Raw genomic sequence first — 26,471 nt, 5'->3', positions numbered from 1 at the left:
TTTTCCTCAAAATTCTACAAACAATACCCCATAATGACAACACGAAAAGTTTGTTTTGCAATTTTATTAAAAATAAAAATGAAAAAAATCACATGTACATAAGTATTAATTTTCTCAATACTTTGTTGAAGCACCTCTGGCACCAATTGCAGCCTTAAGTCTTTTTGAATATGATGCTCCAAGCTTTGTACACCTATTTTTGGTCAGTTTCTCCTATTCTTCTTTGCAGGACCTCTCAAGCTCCATCAGGTTGGATGGGGAGCATTGGTGCACAGCCATTTTCAGATCTCTCCAATCCGATGTTCAATTGGGTTCAAGTCTGGGCTCTGGCTGGGCCACTCAGACATTCACCGAGTTGTCACGTAGCCACACCTTAGTTTTTTTGACTGTGTGCTTGGGGTTGTTCTGTTGGAAGATGAACCTTCGCTTCAGTCTGAGGTCCAGAGCACTCTGGAGCAGGTTTTCATTAAGGATGTCTCTGTACATTGCTGCATTCGTCTTTCCCTCAATCCTGCTAAGTCTCCCAGTTCCTGCCACTGAAAAACATCTTCACAGCATGATGCTGCCACCACCATGCTTCACTGTAGGGATGGTATTGGCCAGGTGATGAGTGGTGCCTGGTTTCTGCTTGCCATTCAGGCCAAAGAGTTCAATCTTTTTTTCACTAGACCAGAGAATTTTGTTTCTCGTGGTCAGAGTCCTTCAGGTGCCTTTTGGCAAACACCAGGTGGGCGTCACTCTACCATACAGTCCTGATTGTTGGAGCGCTGCAAAGATGATTGTTCTTGTGGAAGTTTCTCCTCTCTCCACAGAGAAGCATTGGAGCTCTGACAGTGACCAGCGGGTTCTTGGTCACCTTCCTGACTAAGGCCCTTCTCTCCCGATCGCTCAGTTTGGCCGTGCTCTAGGAAGAACCCTGGTGGTTCCAAACTTCTATGTTTGGATGATGGAGGCCACTGTGCTCATTGGAACCTTTAATGCTGCAGAAATGTTTCTGTGCCTCGATACAATCCTGTCTCAGAGGTTTACAGACAATGCCTTGGACTTCATGGCATGGTTTATGCTCCGACATGGACGTTTATCTGTGGGACCTTATATAGACAGGTGTGTGCCTTTCCAAATCATGTCAAATCAACTGAATTTGCCACAGGTGGACTACAAGTTGTAGAAATATCTCAAGGATGATCAGTGAAAACAGGATGCACCTGAGCTCAATTGTGATCCAGATGCACTATATATAGGCCTGCAGTAGGAGGTTGCCATGTCCTCAAAGTTGGTTCATTCCAGAGAAATTGGCCTAGAGGATTCTGCGGTCATTAGTTCCTGGAAGATTTTCTGAGATCCTTGAGTTTCTAAGGAAAGCTGCCCGTCTTCGAAGGAATCTACGAATTGGGCGCTGTGTCTGTCCACATGAGAAAAATACTCTGCCTCACATGCTGGTCAACAGAACTTCTCTGCAAGTGATTCAAAAAGCTGCCATCTGGAGATGGGCACTTATTTGGACCATCTGTAGATGCCTTCATCTAGAAGTTGACTGTAGGGCTAAGCCTGCAAAAGTGACAGGTCACTTCAGAATCCAACAAGTTTGTAAGCAGCAAGCTTTGGGCTGTAAGCAGAGGCCTACACCCCTGTTCTGTAAGAAGAACTGAACCCCCAAGTCCTCTAGGTCCAGAAACTAGCTCTTTTGACAATGATGGGGTGCCTTTTTTTGTGTGGTTGGGGAGGAAGTCTATTGGCCTTTGCGGCTGTCTGGACTCTGACTCAAATATACCTTAAGCCCTGCGCTGTCCGATTTTAAACTTGTTTCAATCGAAGCTTGGTACAGCTCTCCAAGGACTCGTCTTACCAAACCATCAGCTGGAAAAGAAGAAAGGATGGATGAGCATACCAAAAGCTGCTCAGTTTCAAATATAACAGACTTCAACCCCTCCCAAACTATGCCAGCTGACGCATTTCACCCATCATGTACTTAATCATAGAGGGGCTATGTGTGCGCTTCTATCCTCCTTATACAATTGTCTGGAGTCAAAGTCACAGACTTGGGTCTGCAGTGCTGTGTCCAGAGGTTACAATTTGTGTTTCACTACTTTCCCCCTCCATGCTATGCACTCCAGGGTCTCTTTAGAGTCACAAGAGCAGTTTTCTTTGCAGCTCTGGAAAGGCTCATGTCCTGGTGGGGGGTCATCATATTAAAGGGGGATAGATCTCACAGCTTCCATTCCAGCCAATTTGGGGTTTCCAAGCCAAAACGGCAACATCCTTGCCTTTCTGTATCCCAGGGGTCTCAAGTTGCTGAAGGTACAACAATTCCAGATAGTGTCTACCTAGTCAGTGATTGCTTTCCTTCGTCAGGGGCCTTCCAGGGGTCAGTGAATATCCACATTCTCAATTTCCAGCCTCCCCAACAGTTTCTGCAATTTGCAATAGAGAATCGTCACTACCGATTTATGGCATTACTCTTTGGCCTGTCCACGGCCCAAGAGTGTTTGCTTAGGTGTTTCCTCCGATTCTGGGGATGTGAAGCACCTGAGGAATCCCAATAGTTGGGTACCTGTATGACTTGTTTCTCAGGAAGCACTCGGCTCAGAAGTTGTAGTCAAAACTGAAGACAGTACAGGGTCTGAAAAGTTTTGGTTTGTTGCTGAACATTCAGAAGTTGTCCCCTGTTCTGACACAACTTCTAAAATATTTTTGCTTGACCTGTCACAGACAAAAGTACTGCTTCCACAGGATTATTGCCTCTTCTAGCCAAGCTGGATTCCCAAAGTAGATGAAAAGTCTTCGATTTTGGGCCTGCATGAGGTTGTTGTGGAAGATGTTGGCTGCCTTCTCAATGCGTTCCCTTATGCCCAGTTTCACCCCATGCAGTATTTGCGCAAATGCTGAATACTTGGCGATCTTCCATCTGGTGATTTTTAAGGTCTTGACGACAGATGCCAGCCTCTTGTAATGAAGAGGAGTTCTGGAGAACCTCATGGTTCAGGAAACGTCATCCTTGAGCTTTGAGCAATTTTTCCTGGCTCTCCTACACTGGTCTGTTTTTGGCAAACCTCATGGAGGGGCAAAAAATCATGCTGCTCTGGAAGAAGCAGTTCTGATCTGATCTTGTCCAGAACTTCTATATCCAGCCTTCTCTTCCATTCACATTCCCAGTGAGGCCGTCTGCTAAATGTACATTCTTGGGCATTAGCAGCTCAATCTGGGAGAATGGGCCCTCCACTCTGAGGTGTTTGTAGAGATTTGTCTTTGGTGGGATATGCTTAATGGGAGGGGGGGGGATCTCTTGGCCTCCAGATTTAATAGCAAACTGGACAAGTTTGAGTCCCTGACCAGGTAGTTTCAGGCACTTGCAGTTGATGCCTTAGTGACTACTTTGGATCAGTTTTCCCTGATCAGTGCCTTCCCATTACAGTAATTCTGATTGCACCTGCTTGGCCAAAAACAATATGGTATGTGGACATCGTAAATCTTTTCGCAGAGGTGGTGTGAGCCCTTCCAGATCGTCAGAATTTGCTATCATAAGGTCCAATCTTTTGTCCTATTTTTCTGTCACTGACTTTGAAGGCATGACTGTTGAAGTCCAAGTCCTGAGGGATAGAGCTGTTTGTATAATCCCTACCCTCCTCAAGACAAGAAAGTTGACCATCATACATGGAATGCTCTCATGTTTTGTCCACGAGAGTATGTTGTGGGTAACAATTTAGCTTTTTTTCCAATCTGGTATAAAGATTTCTCTTGCATCAAGGGGTAGATATTGTCCTATGCCATCTTGTTTCAGAGACCCATTTCATCTTTTTCCTTTTGTAAAGCCTTTGTTTGAGCTCCACCTGGTTGTTCCACCTGTGTGTCCCTTTTTGTCTTTGTAGGAATTTAATTTTGTCTCGTCAGTTTACAGACTACTTATTTTGAGCCTCTTGGAGAGATTCCCTTGTCACTCAGTACGTGCAAGGTTGTCTTGTTTTGTTTTTCATTACTTCACCTCTCAGGGTCTCTGAATTGGCTTCACTAGAAGTTACATTTCCTGGTCCTTCAGGATAAGGTGGTGTTGATGGCCTCGATCCCTCTTTAATTTTTAACTACTTAAAGACCACCCCATAGCAGTTTTACTGCTACAGGGCAGCTCTCCTGTGCGGAATCGTGTGTGTGTGTGTGTATATATATATATATATTATGTGATTCTGCACTTCTGCCTGCAGGGGGCGCGTGGCTTCTGAAGTCCCGCTGTAAGTTGCTGATGGCCGCCATTACTAGTATAAAAAAAGTAAATATAAATTCCATAAATATATGCCATAGTAACACTGCCGTATTGCAAATGGCCTTGTCGTGAAGGAGGATAAATCTTCCTGAAGTCAAGTGGTTAACGTAAGGATTTTTTTTTTCCTTTCTTTATTTTATTTTTTTTTCCTCCTTTTCAACTGACATTTTGTTGCCTTCCTTTTTGTCCTAAGCATCTAAAGGAGCAGATGCTTAACTCTTTGATAGTTTAAGCTGTTTGAATTGAGCAAATGTCTACACCTTGGTTTTGATAGTCCCCTGTGTTTGTTCTTCTGGAATGTCCTTGCAAGGCTCAAGCTGCTTCCCTGTTCACTATAGTTCACTAGGTGGATTTGTCTGCTTATTTTTCAGGGTTATGGCAAGGTCCCTCCTTAGTCAAAACCCATTCCAGCTGGAGTTATCAGTATTTGCTGGGCAATTCAGCATCAATCTTTTTGTTTTCAAGTGTGTAAGGCTTCTTCCTAGTCCCTACATACATTCACTAGGTTCTGCCAGGTAGATATTTACATCTCTACAAACACCAGTTTTGTGTAAAAGGTCTTACAAGTGGCTCTGTACTGGGGTTGCCCTATTCTGTTGGGTTTGGGTGTGTTGCGATGTTGCCCACCCCTCATGTTCAATGCTTTGGAACCTTTTCAAGTAATAGTGAATGTAAAATGTTCTCTGATGTAGGATTGGGATATCATTTTGGCATTTGCTTTTATGTGTAAAATCTTTTTCTTGACCTACATCACAGGGATCCAACCCCTTCTTGTTTTTCTCATTACTTGCTACAAAACTGAGGCTTAGCTGGGCAAAGAGTAGTTATGCCCAGGTGGAGATTTTTTTTATTTTTTTTTTTAATTCCATTCACATGAAGTCATGAATATGAATTGTTCAAGAATAGGATTTTTATTTACCTGTAAAGTCCTAATATTAACCAAACCGTATTGTTTTGAAACTGAATACACATAGTTATGCCCAGGTGGAGATTTTTTTTTTTTTTTTTAATTTCAGTCACATGAAGTCATGAATATGAAGAAGAATAGGATTTTTATTTACCTGTAAAGTCCTAATATTAACCAAACCGTATTGTTTTGAAACTGAATACACATTAAAGCATCACTAAAGGCAAATCCTGACCGATTAAAACGCCTGTCAGGTTTTTATTGCTGGGTCCCCATTCCCGTTTACTGTCCTTTTACTGAGAGTGAAAGTAAATGAAAATACCAAAATTTAGGTTGTCACTGGAGCAGGAAACATAGCAAAAATAGACATAAGCCTCCCTTACCCACTTCAGCACTGAAAGATTTTACCCCCTTCCTGACCAGAGCACTTTTTACAATTTGGCATTGCGCAGTCGTTTGACGCTTTATCCAAACAAAATTTGCATCCTTTTTTTCCCCACAAATAGAGCTTTCTTTTGGTGGCATTTGATCACCTCTGCGGTTTTTATTTTTTGCACTACAAACAAAAAAAAAGTGACAATTTTGGGAAAAAACAATGTTATTTTACTTTTTGCTATAATACCCCCCAAATTTTTTTAAACAAATTTCTTCAGGTCAATATATATTCTTCTACATATTTTTGGTAGAAAAAAATCGCAATAAGCGTGTATTGATTGGTTTGCGCAAAAGTTATAGCGTCTAAAAACTATGGGAAAGATTTATGGGTTTTTTTTTTTTTTTTTTTTTTTTTTTTTTTTTTTTTTTTACTAGTAGTGGCGGTGATTTGCAATTTTTAGTGGTATTGCAACGAACAGATCGGAGACTTTTGACACATTTTGGGGACCATGGGCATTTATAATGCAATCAGTGTTAAAAAAATTGCACTGATTACTGTGTAAATGTCACTGGCAGAGAAGGGGTTAACGCTAGGGGGTGATCAAGGGGTTAATTGTGTGTTCCTTCTGTGTGTTTTTACTGTATGGGGATAAGATTGACTAGGAGAGGAGACATATCGTTTCCTACTTGGTAGGAACAAACGATATGGCTCCTCTCCTCTGACAGCACAGGGATTTGTGTGTTTACACACACAAATCCCCGTGCTGGCGCTCGTGATCGCACATGGCCCATCTTATGTCTGTCTTGCAGGGGGAGACTCTACAAGACAAAGACATGAGCTAGTATGCATTGCTTACTAGCTGATTATGATATACTTACCTTAGAACGAAGCTGTTGCAGTGGTCCCCGCACTCTGCTGTCGCGGCGGACATCTTTCCCGGAGCTTCTTCCGGGTTTGCGTGCTCCTTCGCTGTGATTGGCTGGAGCTGCAATGATGTCACTCCCGGGCAGGCGTGTGGGAGCCGCCATTTACAGCACCAGTTTGGAAGGAACGGCCCCCATGCGCCATTGATGTAACTGGCTGCATGCACTGGAAATATCTCCTAAACTGTACAGGTTTTGGAGAGATTTTCACTACCTATAGGTAAGCTTTACTATAGGCTTACCTATAGGTAAAAGTCTGCAAAGGAAGTTTACTTCCTCTTTAAGACATACTAATGCAAGCCATTGTGTCACATTCAGTCTGGATTTTCATAAAACAAAACAGGTTTAAAGGCGTAGTCAACCTTGTTGACCTTGTTTCATGTTACATCAATGAAATGCCACACAAACTAATACAATTGTCACATTTTATATATGTTTTTGTTCACAGGAACACAGATTCTAGACTTCAAGGTCTTTTATTATATCACCACTTTGTTGCTTTGAAGGACCTTGTGCCCTCTACTATCCAAGAAGAGTTTTTACAGTATTGTGACCATCTTCCCTCAAAAGATCTCTCCGCATATCATTACATCCAGGACATACTGAGAGACTGGTCCAGCCAGGAAAAGTTGCCTGGAAACATTATTAAGCTTTTGTTGACCTCCTTGCAGCAGTTTTATGCCGATGTAGATGATTCAGTTCGGGCCGCTGAGGCGGCCCATCGTGGATCCTTGTGGATTAACTTGGGCTTGCTACAGATTCACCTATGGCTGCCACAAACTACATTTGACCCAGCAATTAAGAAGAAATACAGATTGCAATATGCAGAAGAGGAGGTGAGTAAGAAGAAAAATTTGGATGTTTGGACATATAATAATAATAATAATAAAAAAAAAAAAGCTGTACCTCTCACCCTCTTATAAATGCTGCAAGTACATAAATATACCCGTTGATCCTGCTAGAAATCCTGTGTGCTTCTAACTTCTTTGAGCTTACAAACTGGAAGCTTAACTTGAGCTTAATAACTGGAATTTTAGTGCAGCAGTGGCATTGTTTTCTAACAAGATTTAAGGCTGGCCCCCAGGATTTCTGCCACTTTGTAAAATCTGCTTGCTTACCCTGAGTCAAGTCCAGCAAGATGCTTGCCACCTCGTGGACTTATCTCTCATTTACATTGGACAGTTTTATGGTGCTTAAAGTACAGCTTTGTACACCCTCAGAGCTCTAGGAGGATACTGCAGCGGCTCAAAATTTTTGCCACTATATTGATAAAGGAGCACTTTAAACAGTACTCCAGAAGAAAATGGAACATTCTTTTCTGGTATGACTGGATAAAAATGTATATGCGATTTAGCACCTTCATTTCCTTACTTTAACCAAGCTATTTTATTCTTGCGGTGTTTACCATTGCTTTGTTTTTTCTGTTTAGAAAGGTTATTGCTGTTGCTGGAATGCATTAGGAAAATCTTGGTGCTTTCAGTTAAAGTAGAATAAAAATTAATCAAATAATCTTAGTAAAGTTTATTTTAGGTTTTAGAAGAAAATGTGATTTACCCTTCATCGATGATAGCATTTCAAAAATAGCAAATGTAATATGCATAAAGTTTTTAGCTACTAGTTCTGTGGAAAGTTGGTACAATGATTTATTTTTTTTATTTTGAACACCTGATTGTAGGTGCTGAACTATTGGTTGGATAAATAAATTAAATAAAAATATATGGTTCTGTTTTATACAATGTAGTAATTACATTGTTAATAAAAAACTGTTCTCATTAAGCTGTTTTATGTACATTTTGATTTCAGTTACATCACCTGGAGTACGAATACAAAACAAGGAATTTGTCCAGCACTCTACTGACAGGAAAGGAGATCATAGATGAGGATTTAAAGAAGCACATTCATCCACATATCAGGTGAATAATCTGCTCTAGTATTGTTTAATTGAGGTGAGATCTAAGTTGGTTAGGTACTTTTTTTATTTTTTTTAATGGTACTTTTTCCAGACAAAACACACATACCTAAAAAAAAAAAAAAAAAAAAAAAAAAAAAAAAATAGTTATTCTGAACAGCACTTTTTGCTTATGGAATATGTATAACATGGAAGTTTTGAACGTAACACGGAGAAGCATTAAGCATTGTCATTGCTCAACTCTCCCGCTGAAAATGATAGTTGACTGTCTGTTATGCTGACACACTAACATAAATTGTCAATGATATGGAACAAGCATGCAGATCTGCATATTCTTAGTCTGTGGCTGAGAAGCTATTGAAGCCAGTAGGTCAGCATAAAGGCCAGGCAATGGTAGATCCTAATTTTTAATATTGCAGATCTATATTATATATATTATATAATCGATACTTCGCACATTCAGATGCTATCTTTGATTGGCTCTTTCCATACTGGCAACTGACTGCACAGGTTGTGCCCAAAGGCAACACCATGACTATATGGCACAGGCCATATTGGAACTGTGGGATTTCAGGCCTCTGTGGCGAGATGCAACCCTTTCATTAATACTCCTACCTTAAAGAAGCAGCAGAAGCCTGCTCAAGAAACATAATTTTTGTCAGGGACCAAGAAGGATTTCTTTCAGAATTTAAGGCTAGGAGGGAGAGTTCCTTTTGGAAAAAATCCTGAACTCCACTCCAGCAACAAACCACCTTCCCAATGAGAATGGGGGTGGGGAACATCTGGCGGGATTTGCAGCTGTGTGGACCTGGTATATCTGACTTCTGGGTTCACAACATTGTGTCCATAGGCAATAAGTTGAAATTTGTGTCTTGCTGATTCTACTCTTCATATTCTCAAATGTGTACTTGCTGCACTTGAAAAACAAGCAGCTTTGTTTGCTGTGTCGGACCTTTTCTTTTAGATTGTCATTTTTTTCCCCCTTTCCAGAACCAGAAAAGATTCAGTAACTTTTTTCACAGAGCCCAAGCTAAAATAGTGATTTGCTGCCCCTTCTGGATCTAAAGCACTTGAACAAGTTTCTGCATGTTCAAAAGTTCCATATGAAATTTGTGTAAGTGATTTTCTGTCCATTAGAGGGACTTCCTGGTCTTGGTGGACATCAAAGTTGCCTACTCCCATATCCCAGTTCTTCCACCTCATCAGCGCTACCTGCGTTTGTGGTTAAGTAGCAGCATTTACAGTTCGTGTCTCTGCCCTTTTGTCATGATCATGGCACCTCGAGTATTCACAAAGCTGCTGGCCCAAGTAGGCTGCGAGTCTTGTGGATACCTAATCTGGTATTTGGACGTTTTCGTTCTTGCTGGATCAGAGGGCAGCCTCAAGACCAACATGCAACTGATAGTGCAAGTCCTACAGAATTTTGGTTGGGTCTTCAATTTTCATGTCAACCTTAGAGCCATTGCACTGACTGTAAGGTGTGGTTGTGTTCCTTGAAGTGTCCCTCTGTTGAGCTTTGCATAAGAGTGACAAGGTTGATGGTAGGCAGTCCAGTATACTCAGTTTCATTCAAGACCTTTGCAACTAAACATCCTCATGAGAACTTAGATTTTGAACAATCCCGTTCAAAAATAAGCATAGCCTTGAATGTGCATTTATCTAGCCTTGCTCTGTAGTCTGTGAAATCCTTTCTCCCTATAGTGTGGAAGGAGCTGGCCATGGACAGGCAGCCATGTCTGGCAGCCATGTTTGCCTTTCAACACTGGACCAACTTACTCCGGGGCCTGCCAGGCAGACAACACCATGCCAGTGGAAAGTGGAACCAGGAGTCGAGCAGCTCTCCAGGAGGCTAAGCTCATTTTAATTTGGGCAGAACTTAATGTTTCAGTCCTATCCACAATGCAAATTCCAGGCATTGAAAATGGGCATATGGATGACTTATATGTAATCAATTCAACCTAATTTATGCATTGCCTTCCCCTCCCCCAGCTGTTGAAGGACTGTTATTTCTACCTTACTTAAGACCAGAAAGCCTTTATCTTGTCTCTTTTTTTTGCCTCATGTGAAAACCCTACTTTGCTTGGGCAGCTTCATTCTAGGAAATATTCTGTGGCATAGTGTCTATCCTTTATTCAGCCAGAACGGGCCAAGTCCAAAGCTCTGAGGACTATTAAGGGTCAGGTTTCTGCTTTGGCAGTGCTTTTTCAGAGACTGCTAAATTTCCCATTTCTTGGTGTGACCCATTCTTCTGGCTGTCACTTCGATCTGAAGAGTGTCTTAATTTTTAGCTTTATGCTATAAGGAACCATTTCTTGTTTTCCACAGGGACTTAGAACTCCTTTCTCCCTAAGGTGGTCTCAGCATTTTATCTAAGTCATTACTTAACTTTACCTTCCCTGTTTCTGAAACCATCCTAAAGATATTGCTCTAAACTGCCTCGTAGTAATGGTTGTATGAGTCTATTTTTCAGCCATGGCTTTGATGCATCATTCAGTCTGTTATATGAAGCTTCTCAAAAATGCACAGGCTGCCTCTTGATCCACTAGCTATATAGGTGATTTGGCAGACCGTTACTCAGGTGTATGAACTGTGTACACCCCCAACCCCTGCCTCCCTTCCTTCACAGTGAGGTTTCACTCTACCTGAAATGCCAGTGCTTTGTAGGATTTCCAGCACCAAGCCTCGGTTTCTGGAGCGTGTAAAAACTGCTATCTGGTGTTCCATGTGCATGTTTGCCAAATTATTTCAGTTTTTGGTCTTGTCAATGGTCCTCCAGGTGTTCCTGTAGGTGCCTTCTCTGTTCTCCTTTTATTCTGAGGCATTTTGGGAGTAAGTGGGCTTATGCCGGTTTGGAGTCAAGCTTGCTGTTTGCCAGTGTCCAATTACCTGGAGGTGGAGCATAACCCGTTGGTCTAAGAATGAACCCCTGTGGTAGAGCGAAATACTTAAAAGAAAGGATTGTACAGAAAAGTCAAAAATCTATTGTTTGCAATATCATGAGTAACGCAAGTTAAATTTAAAAAAATGACTAACTGTAACTTTTTCTCTAGTCTTCTCTGCAGAGAATTCAAAAATTGAAAGCAGTGGTTCATAATCTTTCCAAAAAGCAAGCTTATCGTCCAAGTAGCTCCAGCTATGACGTATTGTACCAAGATGTCCAAAACTACCTCAAAAGCATTGGCAAAATGACTTCTGTTCAGGACTTCGCTACGCGACTTCAGAAAGCCCTAGGTGGAAAGGGCACAAAATCTCGACAAGGTCTTAATAATCTCTTATCTGAGGAGGCAGCATGGCAGCGGTCACATCATCAGTTTAGAAAGCGCCTTGCAGAAGACTATTGCTATTATCCAGACATGGTAACTCCCCTTCAGGCTGCTATTTTGCAAGTTCAGCACGGTGTGAGGATAATGGCCTCAGAACTCTTTACCACAATGAACAGTACCCTCATTTCCCCATCTAAGATAACAAGTTTGCTCACCTCTCTTCTCGCTTTCCCCTCCACATGTGATATCTTTCCAACATATTTCTCTCGAGCAGATAGCTTGTGTTCTGTTGGTTCACTTGATATTCTAAAAAGTCTTAAAAAACTGTCTCAGAAATATCCATGCAAAGACCAGTCTACCCATGGAAAGGATCTAAGTTCCTGCCTCACTAAAGAGCAGTTACTAGTCAATGGGCTTCTTTACCTACGTTCCCATGTTCTTTGCACAGGAGAAATGGATGAACAATCCTTGACGCTTTTTAGGCATATCAACCAGGTTAGTCTTATTTCCATTTTTTTTTTCCTTCTCTGGTATCAACATTTGTTTTAAACACATACTATTGTACAACTGAAGGCTCCTGTATGACAGTCTAAACAAGTACCATGTGCAGTTAATAAAAATGCCATAAATCCCCATTTTGTAGACGCTACAACTTTTGCGCAAATCAGTATTGGCTTATTGCGCTTTTTTTTTTTTTTTTTTTTTTTTTTTTTTTACCAAAAATATGTAGAATACATATTGGCCTAAACTGAGGAAAATATTTGTGGGGTTTTTTTTATATATATATATTTTTTTGGGGATATTCTAGCATAAAGTAAAGAAATATTGCTTTTTTGTTTATAGCGCAAAAAATATAAACCACAGTGGTGATCAAATACCACCAAAAGAAAGCTCTATTTGTGGGGAAAAAAAGGACGTCAATTTTGTTTGGGTGCAACGTCGCACGACCGCGCAATTGTTAAAGCGACGCAGTGCCGTATCGCAAAAAATGCTCTGGTCCAAAAGGGGGTAAAAATCCTTCCGGGGCTGAAGTGGTTAAAAAAAAAGAAAAAAAAGCAAACCTTTTAGTTATCCTTTAAAAGACCTGTTTTCTTGGAAAGGATATTGTCAAACTCTATTACACGCCCATTGTGACTTCATCAGTGGCCCACATAACAGGCAGTCCACTAAGTTAACCACTTCAGCCCCAGAAGGATTTACCCCCTTCCTGACCAGATCACTTTTTGCGATTCGGCACTGCGTCGATTTTACTGAGAATTGTGCAACATTGCACCCAAACAAAATTGACGTTCTTTTTTCCCACAAATAGAGCTTTATTTTGGTGGTGTTTGATCACCTCTGCGGTTCTTTTTTTTTTTTTTTTTGCGCTATACACAAAAAAAAGCTTTTTTTGCTATAATAAATATCCCCAAAAAATATATAAAACATTTTTTTTCTCAGTTTAGGCCGATGTATATAATATGTAGTATTCTACAAATTTTTGGTAAAAAAAAAAATCGCAATAAGCGTATATTGATTTGGTTTGCACAAAAGTTATAGCGTCTACAAAATAGGGGATAGATTTATAGCATTTTTATTATTTATTTTTTATTAGTAATGGCAGTGATCTGCGATTTTTATTGTGACTGCGATATGGCGGACACTTTGACACCATTTTGGAGCCATTGTCATTTATACAGTGATCAGTGCTATAAAAATCCACTGATTACTGTGTAAATGGCAGGGAAGGGGTTAAACACTGGGGGGGGCGATCAATGGGTTAAGTGTGTCATAGGGAGGTGTTCTAACTGTGGGGGGATGGGCTTCCACTGACATGACTGCAATCACTGCTCCCGTTGACAGGAAGCAGTATATCCCTGTCATGTCACTAGGTAGAACAGGGAAATGCCTTGTTTACATAGGCATCTCTCCCCATTCTACTTCTCCACACCGCAATCGCGGGCAACCGGGAAACAGAGTTCCCGGGACCTGCGGGCGCATGCCCGATAGGCGGCAAATTTAAAGGGATGTACAGGTACGCATATTTGCCTGCCTGTGCCATTCTGCTGACGTACATCTGTGTGCGGCGGTCGGCAAATGGTTAAAAGAGTGCTATTTATGTATTTAAGGACCCAACTGGTGAGGGGGAATCAAAACCTTATTTTAAACTTAAGTCGAGAACCATGCCCTTTGTCCTATTTTGTTTGTGAATTTACAGTTCTTTCAGCTGCCGTAGTGGATTCTTCACTTCACATTTGGAGCAAATTCACTCACTGCGGTTCTCTTCACTTCAGCTGTGAAGACCTGCTGGAAGCAACTTGGCTTATTGCCTGCATTGATCTTTTGTCTATAATCGTGCATAGAGCACTTCGGATTGGACCTTTTTGGTGGGATGGTTTCATGTTCCACCATTCTGGGGGGTTCAGGTAGACCAGCTTCCAAACTTATGCTCTTAAAGCGGGGTTCCACTCAAATTTTTAACTTAATCTTACCCCCTTCAGTTAATTGCATAGATGTTCAAATGCCGCAAGAAATTTTTTTTTATTGCTGTAATTACTTTTATATTGTACTTTATTGTGGCAATTCCTGTCTCTCCTCCCATGGGAGTAGGCGTGTTTATTGCCTTTCCTTGGCGCCGCACTGTCTCCTGGGAGCTTAGTGTCAGGCTTCCCAAGATTCAGTGCGGAAACAATGATCATGCGTGAGAACAAGCTGTGAATGAACAGCATTCACCGCATCCCGGAAATCAATGCTTGTGGGCTTCATATGCCCACAAGCAAGATGGAAACAGCCAGCATCACATTTTTTAAGTTATTCTTCAGTACGAAAACAGACAGAGGTGGAAATATTACACCCAAACTGTAAGTATTATTTTTGGATTAGCAAATTGTCTCAATGACCTAAAAAAAAAAAAAAAGGTCGCCGGACTCCCGCTTTAAGCCTCCGTTTTTCATTTCTTGCTCCACCGCTCTGGATGGCTCAGGTGGACAGGCTTCCAAGTGTATGGTCTTAAAGCGCAGCCCCATCCAAAAGAGGAAGTTCCACTTTAAGCACTCCCCCCCCCCCCCCCCCTCCCCTGCCACGTTTGGCATTCGTTTTCTTTTGTAGAGGGGACGGGTACCTAGTTTTGATAAGTACCTACTCCCACCTAGGTGATCAGAGCGGAAGTTCTTATCTCCTCTCCCTCTGTGCAGTCTTCTTGTACACGTGCCAGGTCTCAGAAGATTGCCTGACCATTCAGGAGGCATAGTGTGACTTGCGTATGCGCTGTGCACACTTGTTTGTGAAGCTGCAAGCTGTCAGCTGGGTGCCCACAGTTGAAATGCCAGGGAGAGAAGCGATGGTTCGGGTGACCACATCACTGGATCATGGGAAAGTTGAGTGCCTGTTTATTAAAAGTCAGCAGCTACAGTTTTTTTTTTTTTTGTTTTTTGTTTTTTGTAGCTGCTGACATTTAAATAGCACAAAAACGACCAGAGCGCCGCTTTAAATATCGATTTTCCCTCAAGACATACACTGATTATGTGAATGTTTCTAATGTAACAAAGTATGGGAAGGGAAAATGGGACTTTAAATGAGGCATGTCATTGTGATTGGTAGAAATGTATATGTAGATCTGAGAATTATTTTTAATGTAATTTTTGTGTCATCCCCTAAGGGTGGTCCATGTTATTTGTAGGCATAATGAATAAATATATAATTTTAAATAGTCATAAGAGAATTATTACCATGGTGATTGTAATAATGTAATGCAAACAATCAATGGACATAATACAGTAGATACAAATGTATAAATAAAATTACAAATCATAAATGCATAAATCGCATAATATATATATATATATATATATATATATATATATATATATATATATATATATAAACAGTAGATGATGATAATATTGAAATTCGTGATTAATAGACTTGTCTGGGCACCCTTAGTTGTATGCCCAACGCGTTTCATGGCTGACTGCCAATCACAGGGGTAGGATGCACAGGTATACTGGAAAATCAAATAAAATATTAACCACTTCAGCCCCTCGGAAGGATTTGCCCCCTTCCTGACCAGAGCACTTTTTGCGATTCGGCACTGCGTCGCTTTAACTGACAATTGCGCGATCGTGCGATGTTGTACATAAAAAAATTGACGTCCTTTTTCCCCCCACAAATAGAGCTTTCTTTTGGTGGTATTTGATTACCTCTGCGGTTTTCATTTTTTGCACTATAAAACAAAAAGATGACAATTTTGAAAAAAAAAACTATTTTTTGCTTTAATAAATATCCCCCAAAAATATATAAAAAGACTTTTTTTCCCTCTGTTTAGGCTATATATTCTTCTACATATTTTTGGTTAAAAAAAAAATTGCAATAAGCGTATGTTGCTTGGTTTGCGCAAAACTTATAGCGTCTACAAAATCGGGGATAGTTTTATATGGCATTTTTATTAATTTTTTTTTTTTTTTATTAGTAATGGCGGCGATCTGCGATTTTTTTTTTTTTATTTATTTTTTTTATCGTGACTGCGACATTATGGCGGACACATCGGATACTTTTGAGACTATTTTGGGACCATTGTCATTTATACCAGCGATCAGTGCTATAAAAATGCACTGATTACTGTGTAAATGACACTGGTCGTGAAGGGGTTAAGTGTGTTTTTAGGGAGTGATTCTAACTGTGGGGGGGATGGGCTTCAACACTCATGACAGCGATCTCTGCTCCAGATGACAAAGAGCAGTGATCTCTGTCATGACACTAGGCAGAACGGGGAAATTCTTTGTGTACATAGGCGTCTCCCCATTCTACCTCTCCGTGACACGATCGCAGGCACCCGACAGACATTGAGTCCGCGGGACCTGCGGCGGTCTGGAAGTGACTGTCCCAAACAGGATTGAGGCAGGATAACACCCACCCCCTCGAAAGAAATCGGACAGTGGGCCAGGAGGAACAGGAGAAATGGAACAAACCAGTCACGCCAAAGGTCCAAAAGATATCATGTGTACATATTTGACCCAAATCTGTGAAAAAATGTGAATGAAAACAAAAACTGTGAGTAAACGAAAAACGTGACACAGGTCAAAAGTGTAGATGTTTAAATGAGGGAATGTATGTGTGTGAAAGAGGTGTGTGTAGAGTGGGACCAAAGTGTATGTGTGATGAAATGTGTATGGAGATTATGAGAGTAAATAGCACACTTACAAAGAGTGTGCAAGTGAGCAACAAATGCACCAAAGAAAAATGTGTATATGGGTAAATGAGGAAATTGACCCACCCATGATGGTGTGTAAGTGAGCAACAAATGCATGGCAAATGGTGTACGTGTATGAGAACGTGAATAAACCTACCATCTCCTTTGTAATATGAGTGTGGCTAAAAGTGATCCCTTCCTCAAGATACAAGTGAACTGTCAACTGGCCACAGCTGATATACCCCCCAGTCCTGGGCGGGTCCCTGCCAACATCACGTGACGCCGCCTAAGCAGCGTATAGGAGGTGAGGGAACCCACCACTTGAGGTATGGAGTACCCCAGTAGGTGCCCAGCCCACCTCCACTGTGGCGTTAACCTGCCTCACCCCGGTTGGGACAGTCACTTCCAGACCACCATGCCATTCCCCTACTGGAACTGGGTATATCTTAGGAAAAGGGGTGTATTTGACATTTCCCTCTCATTTGAGGGCTTCATATGTTAATAGTTATTTGATTTTCCTACCCCTGATGATTGACAGTCAGCCATGAAACACGTTGGGTATACAACTAAGGCGTCGTGTACATGGGACGTTGTTTAACCTCTCCTGAATGACTTAACTTTACAACAAGAAACCGGTGTCTAAAAATGTCCATTTAGCCATGCTTACATGCCACGTTTGCATCTAGTAGCGTTTGTAAAAAAAAAAGTTTTATGTCAAAATGGAAAAGTCTGTAAACGAAACGCTGCTAAACGCGAGTTACCGCACTTATCAACGTTTACAAGCTGTTACAGGCATTTGGCATTTAAAATGCCTCTGAACATCCATCTGAACCCATTTTTTTGCGCTCCAAAAAAGGCTTCTAAAGTCAACTGCCTAGAAACGACTATAAACGACCCTGTGTATGTGTACTGATAACATAACATAGAGGCAAGTTCAGGGGCAGCTGAAAAAAAAGTCTAACTCCTAAATATCCATTTACCAGCAGCAGTGTACATGAGGCCCAAGGGTGCCCAGACAAGTCTATTTTAATCATGAATTTCAATATATCTACTGTTTTTATATTTTTATTATGTGATTTATGCATTTTATGGTCTGTAATTTTATTTATACATTTATTTCTATCTATTGTATTATGGCCATTGATTTGTTTGCATTAAATTTATTATCACAATTTATCATGTTATATAATTTTAAACATAATCATAAGAGAATTATAAATCATTTATTAATTTATTCATTATGCCTGCAACTATCATGAACCACCCTTAGGGGTTATGATACAAAGCAAATTAAATTTGTTAGCAATAATTCTCAGATCTAGATATATATTTCTACCAATCACAATGTGAATGTTTCTGTTAATCTTCCAGCATCAAGCATCAGCTTTGCTATGCTAGACTACCACCTGGTCTTCTGTTTTAACATTTTGCTACCAGGTAGAGGTTGCTGCCTCCTCTTATTCCAGCTTTGACATAGTCGTTCAGGTAGCTTTGGGCTAAAAGCATTGCCAAGTTTTTAAATTTTCTGCATTCGATCTGTTAGGGATTGTTTGCCCACCTCTCAGTGGACTGCTTTTTGACATCCCAATGCTGAAGGACGACATGTATTCCTCTGTGGATGAGAAAACAGTATTTTTGCACTCACCGTAAAATACTTTTCTTGGAGTCCATTGAGGTACACTCCCTCTGATTTCTTGATCATGCTTTTCATACTGCTTTGCTACAAAACTTGAGGCATTCTGGTTGTTTGGGGGGGGGGGGGGGGGGGGGGTGTCCTATACTCATGTAGGCAGCATTATAGCCCAATTGTGAAAGCCTCCCTAGAAAAAGATCTTTTGGTGAGTAGTAAAAATCTTTTTTCTTTTCATAATCATACTTTAATAGTATGTTCTGTCACATGTTAACCTTTTAACTTTGTTTTGCACTGGGCAAATGATTGAGAGAGGTGAGTGAAACACATTTACATCTTAATTAAAAGCTTTTTTGCCTCTTCACATCTAAAAATATTATACAAAACACAGCTAAGCTGCACATCTTACAGGTTAATTCTCCTAAATCACTGAGACTTTGAACGCCTTCAATTCCACCAAACTCCATGTTTTTTTTTTTTCTTTTTTTCTAGGCCATTATCAATGAGTGGGATGAGCAGGAGCAAAGAGTTAAAGACCGAGAACAGGAAGAGAATAGCCTTTTTAAATACAAGACTAAAAGTCTTGGCTCAGGACTTGCAGAAGATCAAGAGGAGGAGAATGAATTCCACCTGCACTTTCCTACTTATGAACAGGTATGGCAGTAATGTAGAGCATGAAATTGTATTCAAATCAAAGTTCAGAAGAATCTAAAAATCTTAGAATGTTGGCTTCTCTGTGCTAATTTCAGATGGTGTTAAAATGGTATTCTAAGTTTGTATTTATTTTAATATCCTTTTTCTTTTGCTCTAGGATTTTGCAGATATATCAGCACAGCCTAGTCTAGATGAACGTATGACGACAGACACCAGTGATGAAGCAGAAGATGATATTCTGGTGTCTGAGAGTTCAGCACAGACTTTAATACTTACTCACCAGCAGCTATGTTTAAGTACTGCCAAATCTCTATGGTATCACCAGAACCCAGAGCAGCATTCTACCAAACATTACATCAACTTGTTCCTGTCATGTTATCAGACAAGCGGTGTCCTCATTGAAAATCTGTACCCCCTAACTGGTATGTTTTTTTTTTTTGTTTTTTTCTTCCTAAAGTGTAATAAGAATATGTAACAGAATAGTATAAATGCTTAGATATTTCCGACCCCTTATGCAGAATTAACAATGCGTGTTCAGTATAATGTAAATGCCAATGTATTAGGGAAATGACAAATATGTCAGTGCCATCATTCTAAAGCCAGTGCTATATGATGGAGCACAGCATCAAGGCTGGTACCTAAGGTAACACAATTTTGTCAACTCATTGGAGATTTTACTTCTGTTCCCATATTCTGGCAAAATATATATAATCACATAACCAATGTCAGGGGTTGAAGTGCAGCTGTCAAGATGGCATGTTTTGCAACCTTGTACATTCATAGGATTTTAGGCTGAGATTGGATATAGATAAATCGCTGCAGGTGAGGTACAAGGGCCACATCAAATGGTCTGGTGGGCTGGATTTGGCCCAAGGGCATTGTAAGGAAAGAATGTTTCTTAGTTTGTTATAAAATTTTGCATTTAGTCTTTCTTTTTCTTAAATTTAGACCAAAGTGTATTCTGCTACGCTTTGGTAAAAATAACCAAAATCGGTGTATCTTATTTAGTCTGTGTGAAAGTTGGTCTACAATCTTTGAGATATATTTATATTAAAATTACCCATTACTCTGCATTTTTCTATAACTGCAAGCTCACATCTTTAGTTGTCTCCAAACTTGATAGGTCCTTTTAAATAAATGTTACCGTCAATGGCATTATTAGTTCTTTGTTTTTTTTTCTAGGCTCTGAAGTGAATGATAATCTTCTGGGAAGCCATTTGCTGGCCAGTACTCTTCTTCAGAACACAATATCTGCAAACACTTCCTCAGACATTATATTGCAGCAAGATGGTCCCTATGACTTCTATCAGCATCCTAATATCCAGCAGGTCAGGAGTTGTCACCTTGTGCTTAATCATTTCATCATAGAGATAAACAAGCTGCTGGAAGAATGGCCAGAACATCCTGCTTTGGTTCAGGTGAGAACTTCTTGCTGCCAAAACCCAAGCACTTTAGCTCTACTAATTTCAAAACTTTTTTTGAACATAATTATTTCATGTACATTGAGGTACAAACGGGTCCCTACAGTTGCAGCTATCTGAAGTGGACATTCCTAAGCCCACTTTTGAAGTGCCATGGTTAGACCCTGCTGGACATTACAGGCTATCCTGGAAGAGTGACCTTTGGGCACTTGATTCCATTTAAGGCGCTTTGCAGACCTTGTTCTGGTAAGAAGTTAGCTGTGAAATGGTTTCCATGTCCAGAGCCATTGCCATTTCCTCTGTGCTTGCCCTGTCTCGGTGGACTCGGTTTGGATGAAGAATCATGATCCCCATGATTAAGTGCGTGGCCTGGTTGGAGCCCAGGCTGAGGTTGCCATACACCATAAATTAGTGGATCTCCTTCAATGTGCGGCTGCAGGGACATCAACTCCATTGCACATTGACGTCTGGAGCCAGGACAAGCTCCTTCTCCAGCCGGCACACTCAGCAGTATACTGAGGACTCGTACCCCTTCAAAGCCTGAATGGCTCACATATTTCCCTAGGTTTACGTTTGGAAGAAGAGCAGTTAGGCTGATCACTGGAAGCTACATCATTGTTGGACCTCCTAAGCACCTTTTAGATTTCCCACTGTGTGATCTACCATGGCAAGGATTAATGCACCCATGCCTTGTTCTTTTTCTCACCGTTCATCAAGGAAACATCACCCTGCTTTTTCTTTGCAAAACAGCCACATGCAACTCCGACTTTCAATACATTCAACTGATGTTCCCTCACCGGCTACCAGCTGTCTGGGAATCTCAGAGTTTAGACTGAGAACTGAACGAACAGTGATCATGTGATTTCTCAGTCTTAGAGCTGTATGTGGCAGCTGCAGCATTGGATGGATGCTGCAGCCTGATAGGCGAGTAAGTATCTTTTTTTTGCGATCAATTCTTTACAGTGGATGTAAACCCAATTCATGAAATTTGAGCTGGGCACATAAATCTGCAGTGTTTTCTTATCTGTCTTCAAAGCACTAAGTCCTGTGGCTTTCTGCTGCTCTGTTCTTCTGTTATCAGCATGATAACTTGTGACAAGTTCTCTGACGTGATAAAACCAGCCTGAATTTTGTGTGGGAGTGGGTGCTATAAATTTGCAAAGAGATGCTCTACTCGCAGGACAGCTCTGAAAGTCTCTGCCTATGTGGAGGGGGGGTGTGCGCCTTTCCTTCATTAGGCTGTCTCCCATTGTAATCCAACACTATACTGTTGAATGAGGAAGTGAAAATTCTAACTTAATGTACACTTTCACAATAGTATATAAAGCTGAAGACAGCAGATATTATTATTATTATTATACAGGATTTTTTATAGTGCCAACAGTTTACGCAGCGCTTTACAATATAAAAGGGAGACAATACAGTTAAATAAGAGGATTAAGGGGGCCCTGCTTAGAAGAGCTTACATTTGAAAATATACATGTAAGATTTGTTTAATCTCTGTGTATCATCTGAGGCTGTTCGTTTCACAGGGTATATATGAGGGTTTACATCCACTTTAAGTTCTTTGCTGGTGTTGGCCACTGAGGTTTTGAGCATGCTCCCGTCTCCTCCAGAGGCAGTTTTGGAGCTTTGAAAGACCCAAGACTGGAGACCGCAGCCTGACCCTCCAAAAACCATTCCATGAAACCTGCACTGAGATATTTTTCTGTGAGGATTGGAACCTACACTGAGGTTTGGAAGCACCTCAAGAGTTCCTGGACTTGCTGGACCTGTTCACATTTGTAAAGTTGTTAATAAACAGTTATCTATAACACTCAATCAAATAGACCAGTTCTACATCAGTGTTTGATTCAGGGTTCTCCCCATGCTGTGTTTCTTCAGTAGTGTGAGCATTCTTGGGCTTGAGGCAGTTAGGCTTAGGTCTCATGCTGTGTACCACCTCATCTTAGAAAAAAGTTTTGAGCAAGCATTGGAACCTTTAGGGCCTCTCAAACAGTCCAACGAAGGAAGTCTTCAAATAAGCTTACTGGTTTTGGCGAGGTAGCTCCAAACAAAAGTATCTTATGTCCATGAACACATAAATATAATATCAGATTAATAAAAAAAAAAAACATAACTAGGACAATTGCTAAATCAAAAGAATCAATTGCATATAAAGATGCATATGACAATCCAAAAGTGCAGTCCTCCTTTACATGTGCTTGCAACTCTCCAAACTACCAGCCCTCTTCAGCAAAATATATCTTCAATAATTAACAAGGAGGTTTATTTACTACAGCAGTTACACTGATACAGCATTTTATATCCTACATTGAGAGGAGTGGATTGCTGAAGAGGGTTGGTCTTTGGGGTATCATCCTAAAACTTTTCTTCACAAGAACTTGCAGCCATTGCTTTTGTTGCTCCCAACCAAGGGCAAACATACTTTTGACCTATAATTAGCTCTGATTCCAGCCAGAAAATTGGATTATCTGGGCCTGACTCTGGATTCCGCTCTGGCCAGAGCGTTCCTTCCCCTGGACAAACTCCAGAAGTTGCATGCTGCGAATAATCCACTGCTGTCCAGCAGGTGAGCCTCCCTGCGGACTTGCATGTGGGTACTGGGCCTGATGGTTTCTACCTTCGAGGTGGTTCCGTTATCACAGTTCCATACGAGTCCCCTGCAAAAGGAGATTCTGGTGAAATGGGACAAATTTCCAGGGTCTCTGGACAATCCGCTTCCACTGAGCCAGGACACCAGGTGGTCCTTGGTCTGGTGGCTTCCCTCTCCAGCTTTTCAGCAAGGTAAATCCTTTCTCCCCTTGTACTGGACAGTGGTCACCACCGATGCCTACTTGTCTGGTTGGGGAGGTGTCCTGGGCCTGAGCTCTGCTCGGTCACTGGATGCTGGAGGAATCCAGACTACCAATCAATATCTTGGAACTTGGGCGATCAGACTATGTCTGGATTATTGGACGGATCGACTTCAGGGGCTCCCGGTACAGATTCAGTCAGACAATGCCACGGTGATGGCCTATGTCAATCACCACGGGGAGTGGTCCTTTCACCGGGGTCGTGTTTCATCAGATATGTCTCTGATGGGGTACTCCCGAGGTAGATCTGTTGGCGTCCTGGCTCAACAGGAAGGTACCAAGGTTTGTGGCCAGGTCACGGGACCCTCTGGCGGACACCACAGATGGTCTGGTAGCCCCCTGGGGCCAGTATCGTCTGATCTACACCTTTCTTCCTCTCGAGCTTCGGCCATGGGTTTTGCGCGGGATCGAGACCGAAGAGATTCCGGTCATTAGTGGCCCCGTCGGTCTTGGTACGACCCTTGCGGTTCCCTCTTAGGGAGGATCTACTGTCCCAAGGGCCCTTCTTCCATCCTGCTTTACAGTCGCTGTCTTTGACGTCCTGGCTATTGAAAGCCAGGTGCTGAAGGATAGTTTTCCTGCGTCCCGACACTGCTAAAAGCTAAGAAGTCTAACTCTAGGAAGATCTACCACCAGACGTGAAAGGGTGCCTTTTCATGGTGAGTCGGGTTTTGACCTTTCTTCAATGGGGTGTCGAGCAGAAATAGGCTTTGAGTACCATCAGCATCCCCTGGCCTCAAATTCTCTGGTGCGTACCTTTTCAATGAAGACATTGTGTTGCTTTCTTGTGCCCCAGGCCAAAACATCCTAGGGAATTTGCCTTGTATGTCCTGGATGTGGTTCAGGCAATTCGGGTGTATTTAGCAGCCACTAAGTCTTTTCAGAGGTCAGACTCACTGTTTGTGATCACGGACGGGCCAAGAAAGGGGCTGTCCGCTTCTTCTGCAACCATTTCTAGATGGATCAGACAGACCGTGACTAAGGCCTTATTCTGTCAGGGGTCAGGTTCCTCCTTTCCCTGTTACAGCGCACGCTCGTCGGGCGCTCAGTGCTTTTTGGGCCTTCCATCATCAGCGTCAGTGGAGCAACTTTGCAAGATGGCCACCTGGTCGTCTGTGCACACTTTCACTAAATTCTACAAAGTGCATGTGCTGGCATCTGCAGATACTATTTTTGGCCACAAGGTTTCGCAGGCTGCTGTTTAGAGGGTCTAACCCTCTTGAGGGTGTTTTGTTGGGGTTGGGCTCCTGTTCTTGTTGAGCTCCTGTTACCTGGTTGACTCTAGTGTTGGCCTTGGGATTTTTTTTTTTTTTTTTTGTCCCAACCCTCATGTTTGGCACTGCTTTGGGACGTCCCTATGGTTCTGAATAAGGAAACGCTGTGTCTGTCAATGAATGAAATCGAAAATGGGATTTTTGACTTGCAGTAAAATCCATTTCTCTGAGTTCATTGACGGACGCATGTAGTTTTGATACTTCTGACACTGCTAGTTACTAAACTGAAGGCCTATAGCAGAGAGGGGAATGTATACCACCTAGGACTGCCCATAGGTGTAGCCAAGTCTTCTTTTTTTTTTTTTTTGCCTAGTGTCCTTCTCCTGCAGGGGGCGGTATAACCCTATGGTTCTGAATAAGGAAGTGCTGTCTGTCAATGAACGCGGAGAAATGGATTTTACGGTAAGTCAAAAATCCCATTATTTTGAAGTACAGTACAGGCCACCCTCTGCATTGCTTGCTATAAAACTCAGTGTGGGGTTGGATTATAGAGGAGGCGCCCAAAGAGGGTGTCCTCAAAATCTTGCAAGTGTCCAATCACCTGAATGTACGAGCCTAAAACCCATGGTATATGTATAAGTTGCCTGTGTCCTAAGATATGGAATTTACAGATAAGTAAAAATTCCTCTGTTTAGCAGCCTAAAAGTACTACATACAATCATGCACCCACTGTGCAGCTCACAGTAGGAGAGTTTCAACAGGCAGTGTTGTCATACTAGAAAGCAGTATGTAAGGACTGGGCATTATTAGGTGTACTTAACTAGCAGACCCAACAGGTATTTGTGGGCTAGACCAGGCAAGTCCAGCTAGACAAACAATATTCATAAAATGGAAAGACAGGCATCAGATGTCCTGCTTTCTTTTTTTATTTTTGTGGATTGGAGGTAGCCTGATGTAAAAGGACAACGCACTCTGTTTTACACCTCGCTTCCCCTAGAGCTCATCGGGGTTTCGATTGCCAAAAGTGCAGCTAGACAAACTCTCAATATTTATAAATTGGACAGAAATGTATCATGCCCTGCGTCTTTTTTTTTTTTTTCCATCTTTGCGAAGTTGATTGGAGGTAACCTGATAGGACAGTGGAGTCCATTAAAACCTGGTCGCCCCTAGTGCTCAGCGACGTCTGCCCATGTGAGTGGACACAGACATGCTCACAGATTCCCTGCTGATCAGGGCTGATGCTGCTCCGTGTGAGAGTGGACTTAAGGGTTGTGAAAGTTTATATTTAGAAGACCCAAGTAAATGCAGTATTGCAACTTTAACTTTTACTAAGGATGGTTCATTGGAATCAGGACTTGAATGTAAATGCTTTTTTAAAAGATTTAACCAACAAACCGGATAATTTAAATTAGCTCAAGGGGTTCTAATTTTCCCACAAAACTACATTGACATAATGTATGTTCATTGGGCCATTCTTCTGACCAAACTAGACCTTTTAGGCCCCTTTCACACTGAGGCGTCAGCGGTAAAGCGCCGCTATTTTTAGCGGCGCTTCACCGTCGTTTTTGCAAGGGTTTTTGGCCGCTTAAAACAACCTGCGCCGTGGCTTTACTGGCGGTTCGTCAGCGGTGCCCATTCAGTTAAATGGGCAGGAGCGGTGTATACACCGCTCCTTCACTGCTCCAAAGATGCTGCTTGCAGGAGTTTTTTTTAACGTCCTTCAAGCGCACCACTCCAGTGTGAAAGCACTCAGGCTTTCACACTGGAGACAGGAGAGGCACTTTACAGGCGCTGTTTTTAGCGCTGTAGCACCTGTAAAGCACCTCAGTGTGAAAGGGGTCTTAAGTTACTAAAGACTTTACTGCTAAAGCCATTTTTTTGTATATTGTTATCTAAA

General features: G+C 41.6%; 1 protein-coding gene across 1 annotated transcript in view; it reads left to right on the top strand.

The window, feature by feature from the left end:
- The window catches only part of MDN1 (midasin AAA ATPase 1), a 455,945-nt gene that overhangs the window by 288,661 nt on the left and 140,813 nt on the right, over positions 1–26,471 (top strand). The window contains 7 exon segments of the mRNA XM_073628928.1: positions 6,910–7,297; positions 8,265–8,374; positions 8,881–8,893; positions 11,433–12,128; positions 18,923–19,084; positions 19,242–19,506; positions 20,267–20,502. Of these exon segments, the coding sequence (XP_073485029.1) occupies positions 6,910–7,297; positions 8,265–8,374; positions 8,881–8,893; positions 11,433–12,128; positions 18,923–19,084; positions 19,242–19,506; positions 20,267–20,502 (1,870 nt within the window).

This window comes from Aquarana catesbeiana, linkage group LG04 (assembly GCF_042186555.1).
Source record: "Aquarana catesbeiana isolate 2022-GZ linkage group LG04, ASM4218655v1, whole genome shotgun sequence".
NCBI lineage: Eukaryota > Metazoa > Chordata > Amphibia > Anura > Ranidae > Aquarana > Aquarana catesbeiana.
The sequence above is the reverse complement of the archived record's forward strand: the minus strand, read 5'-3'. Positions and strand labels throughout refer to the sequence as shown.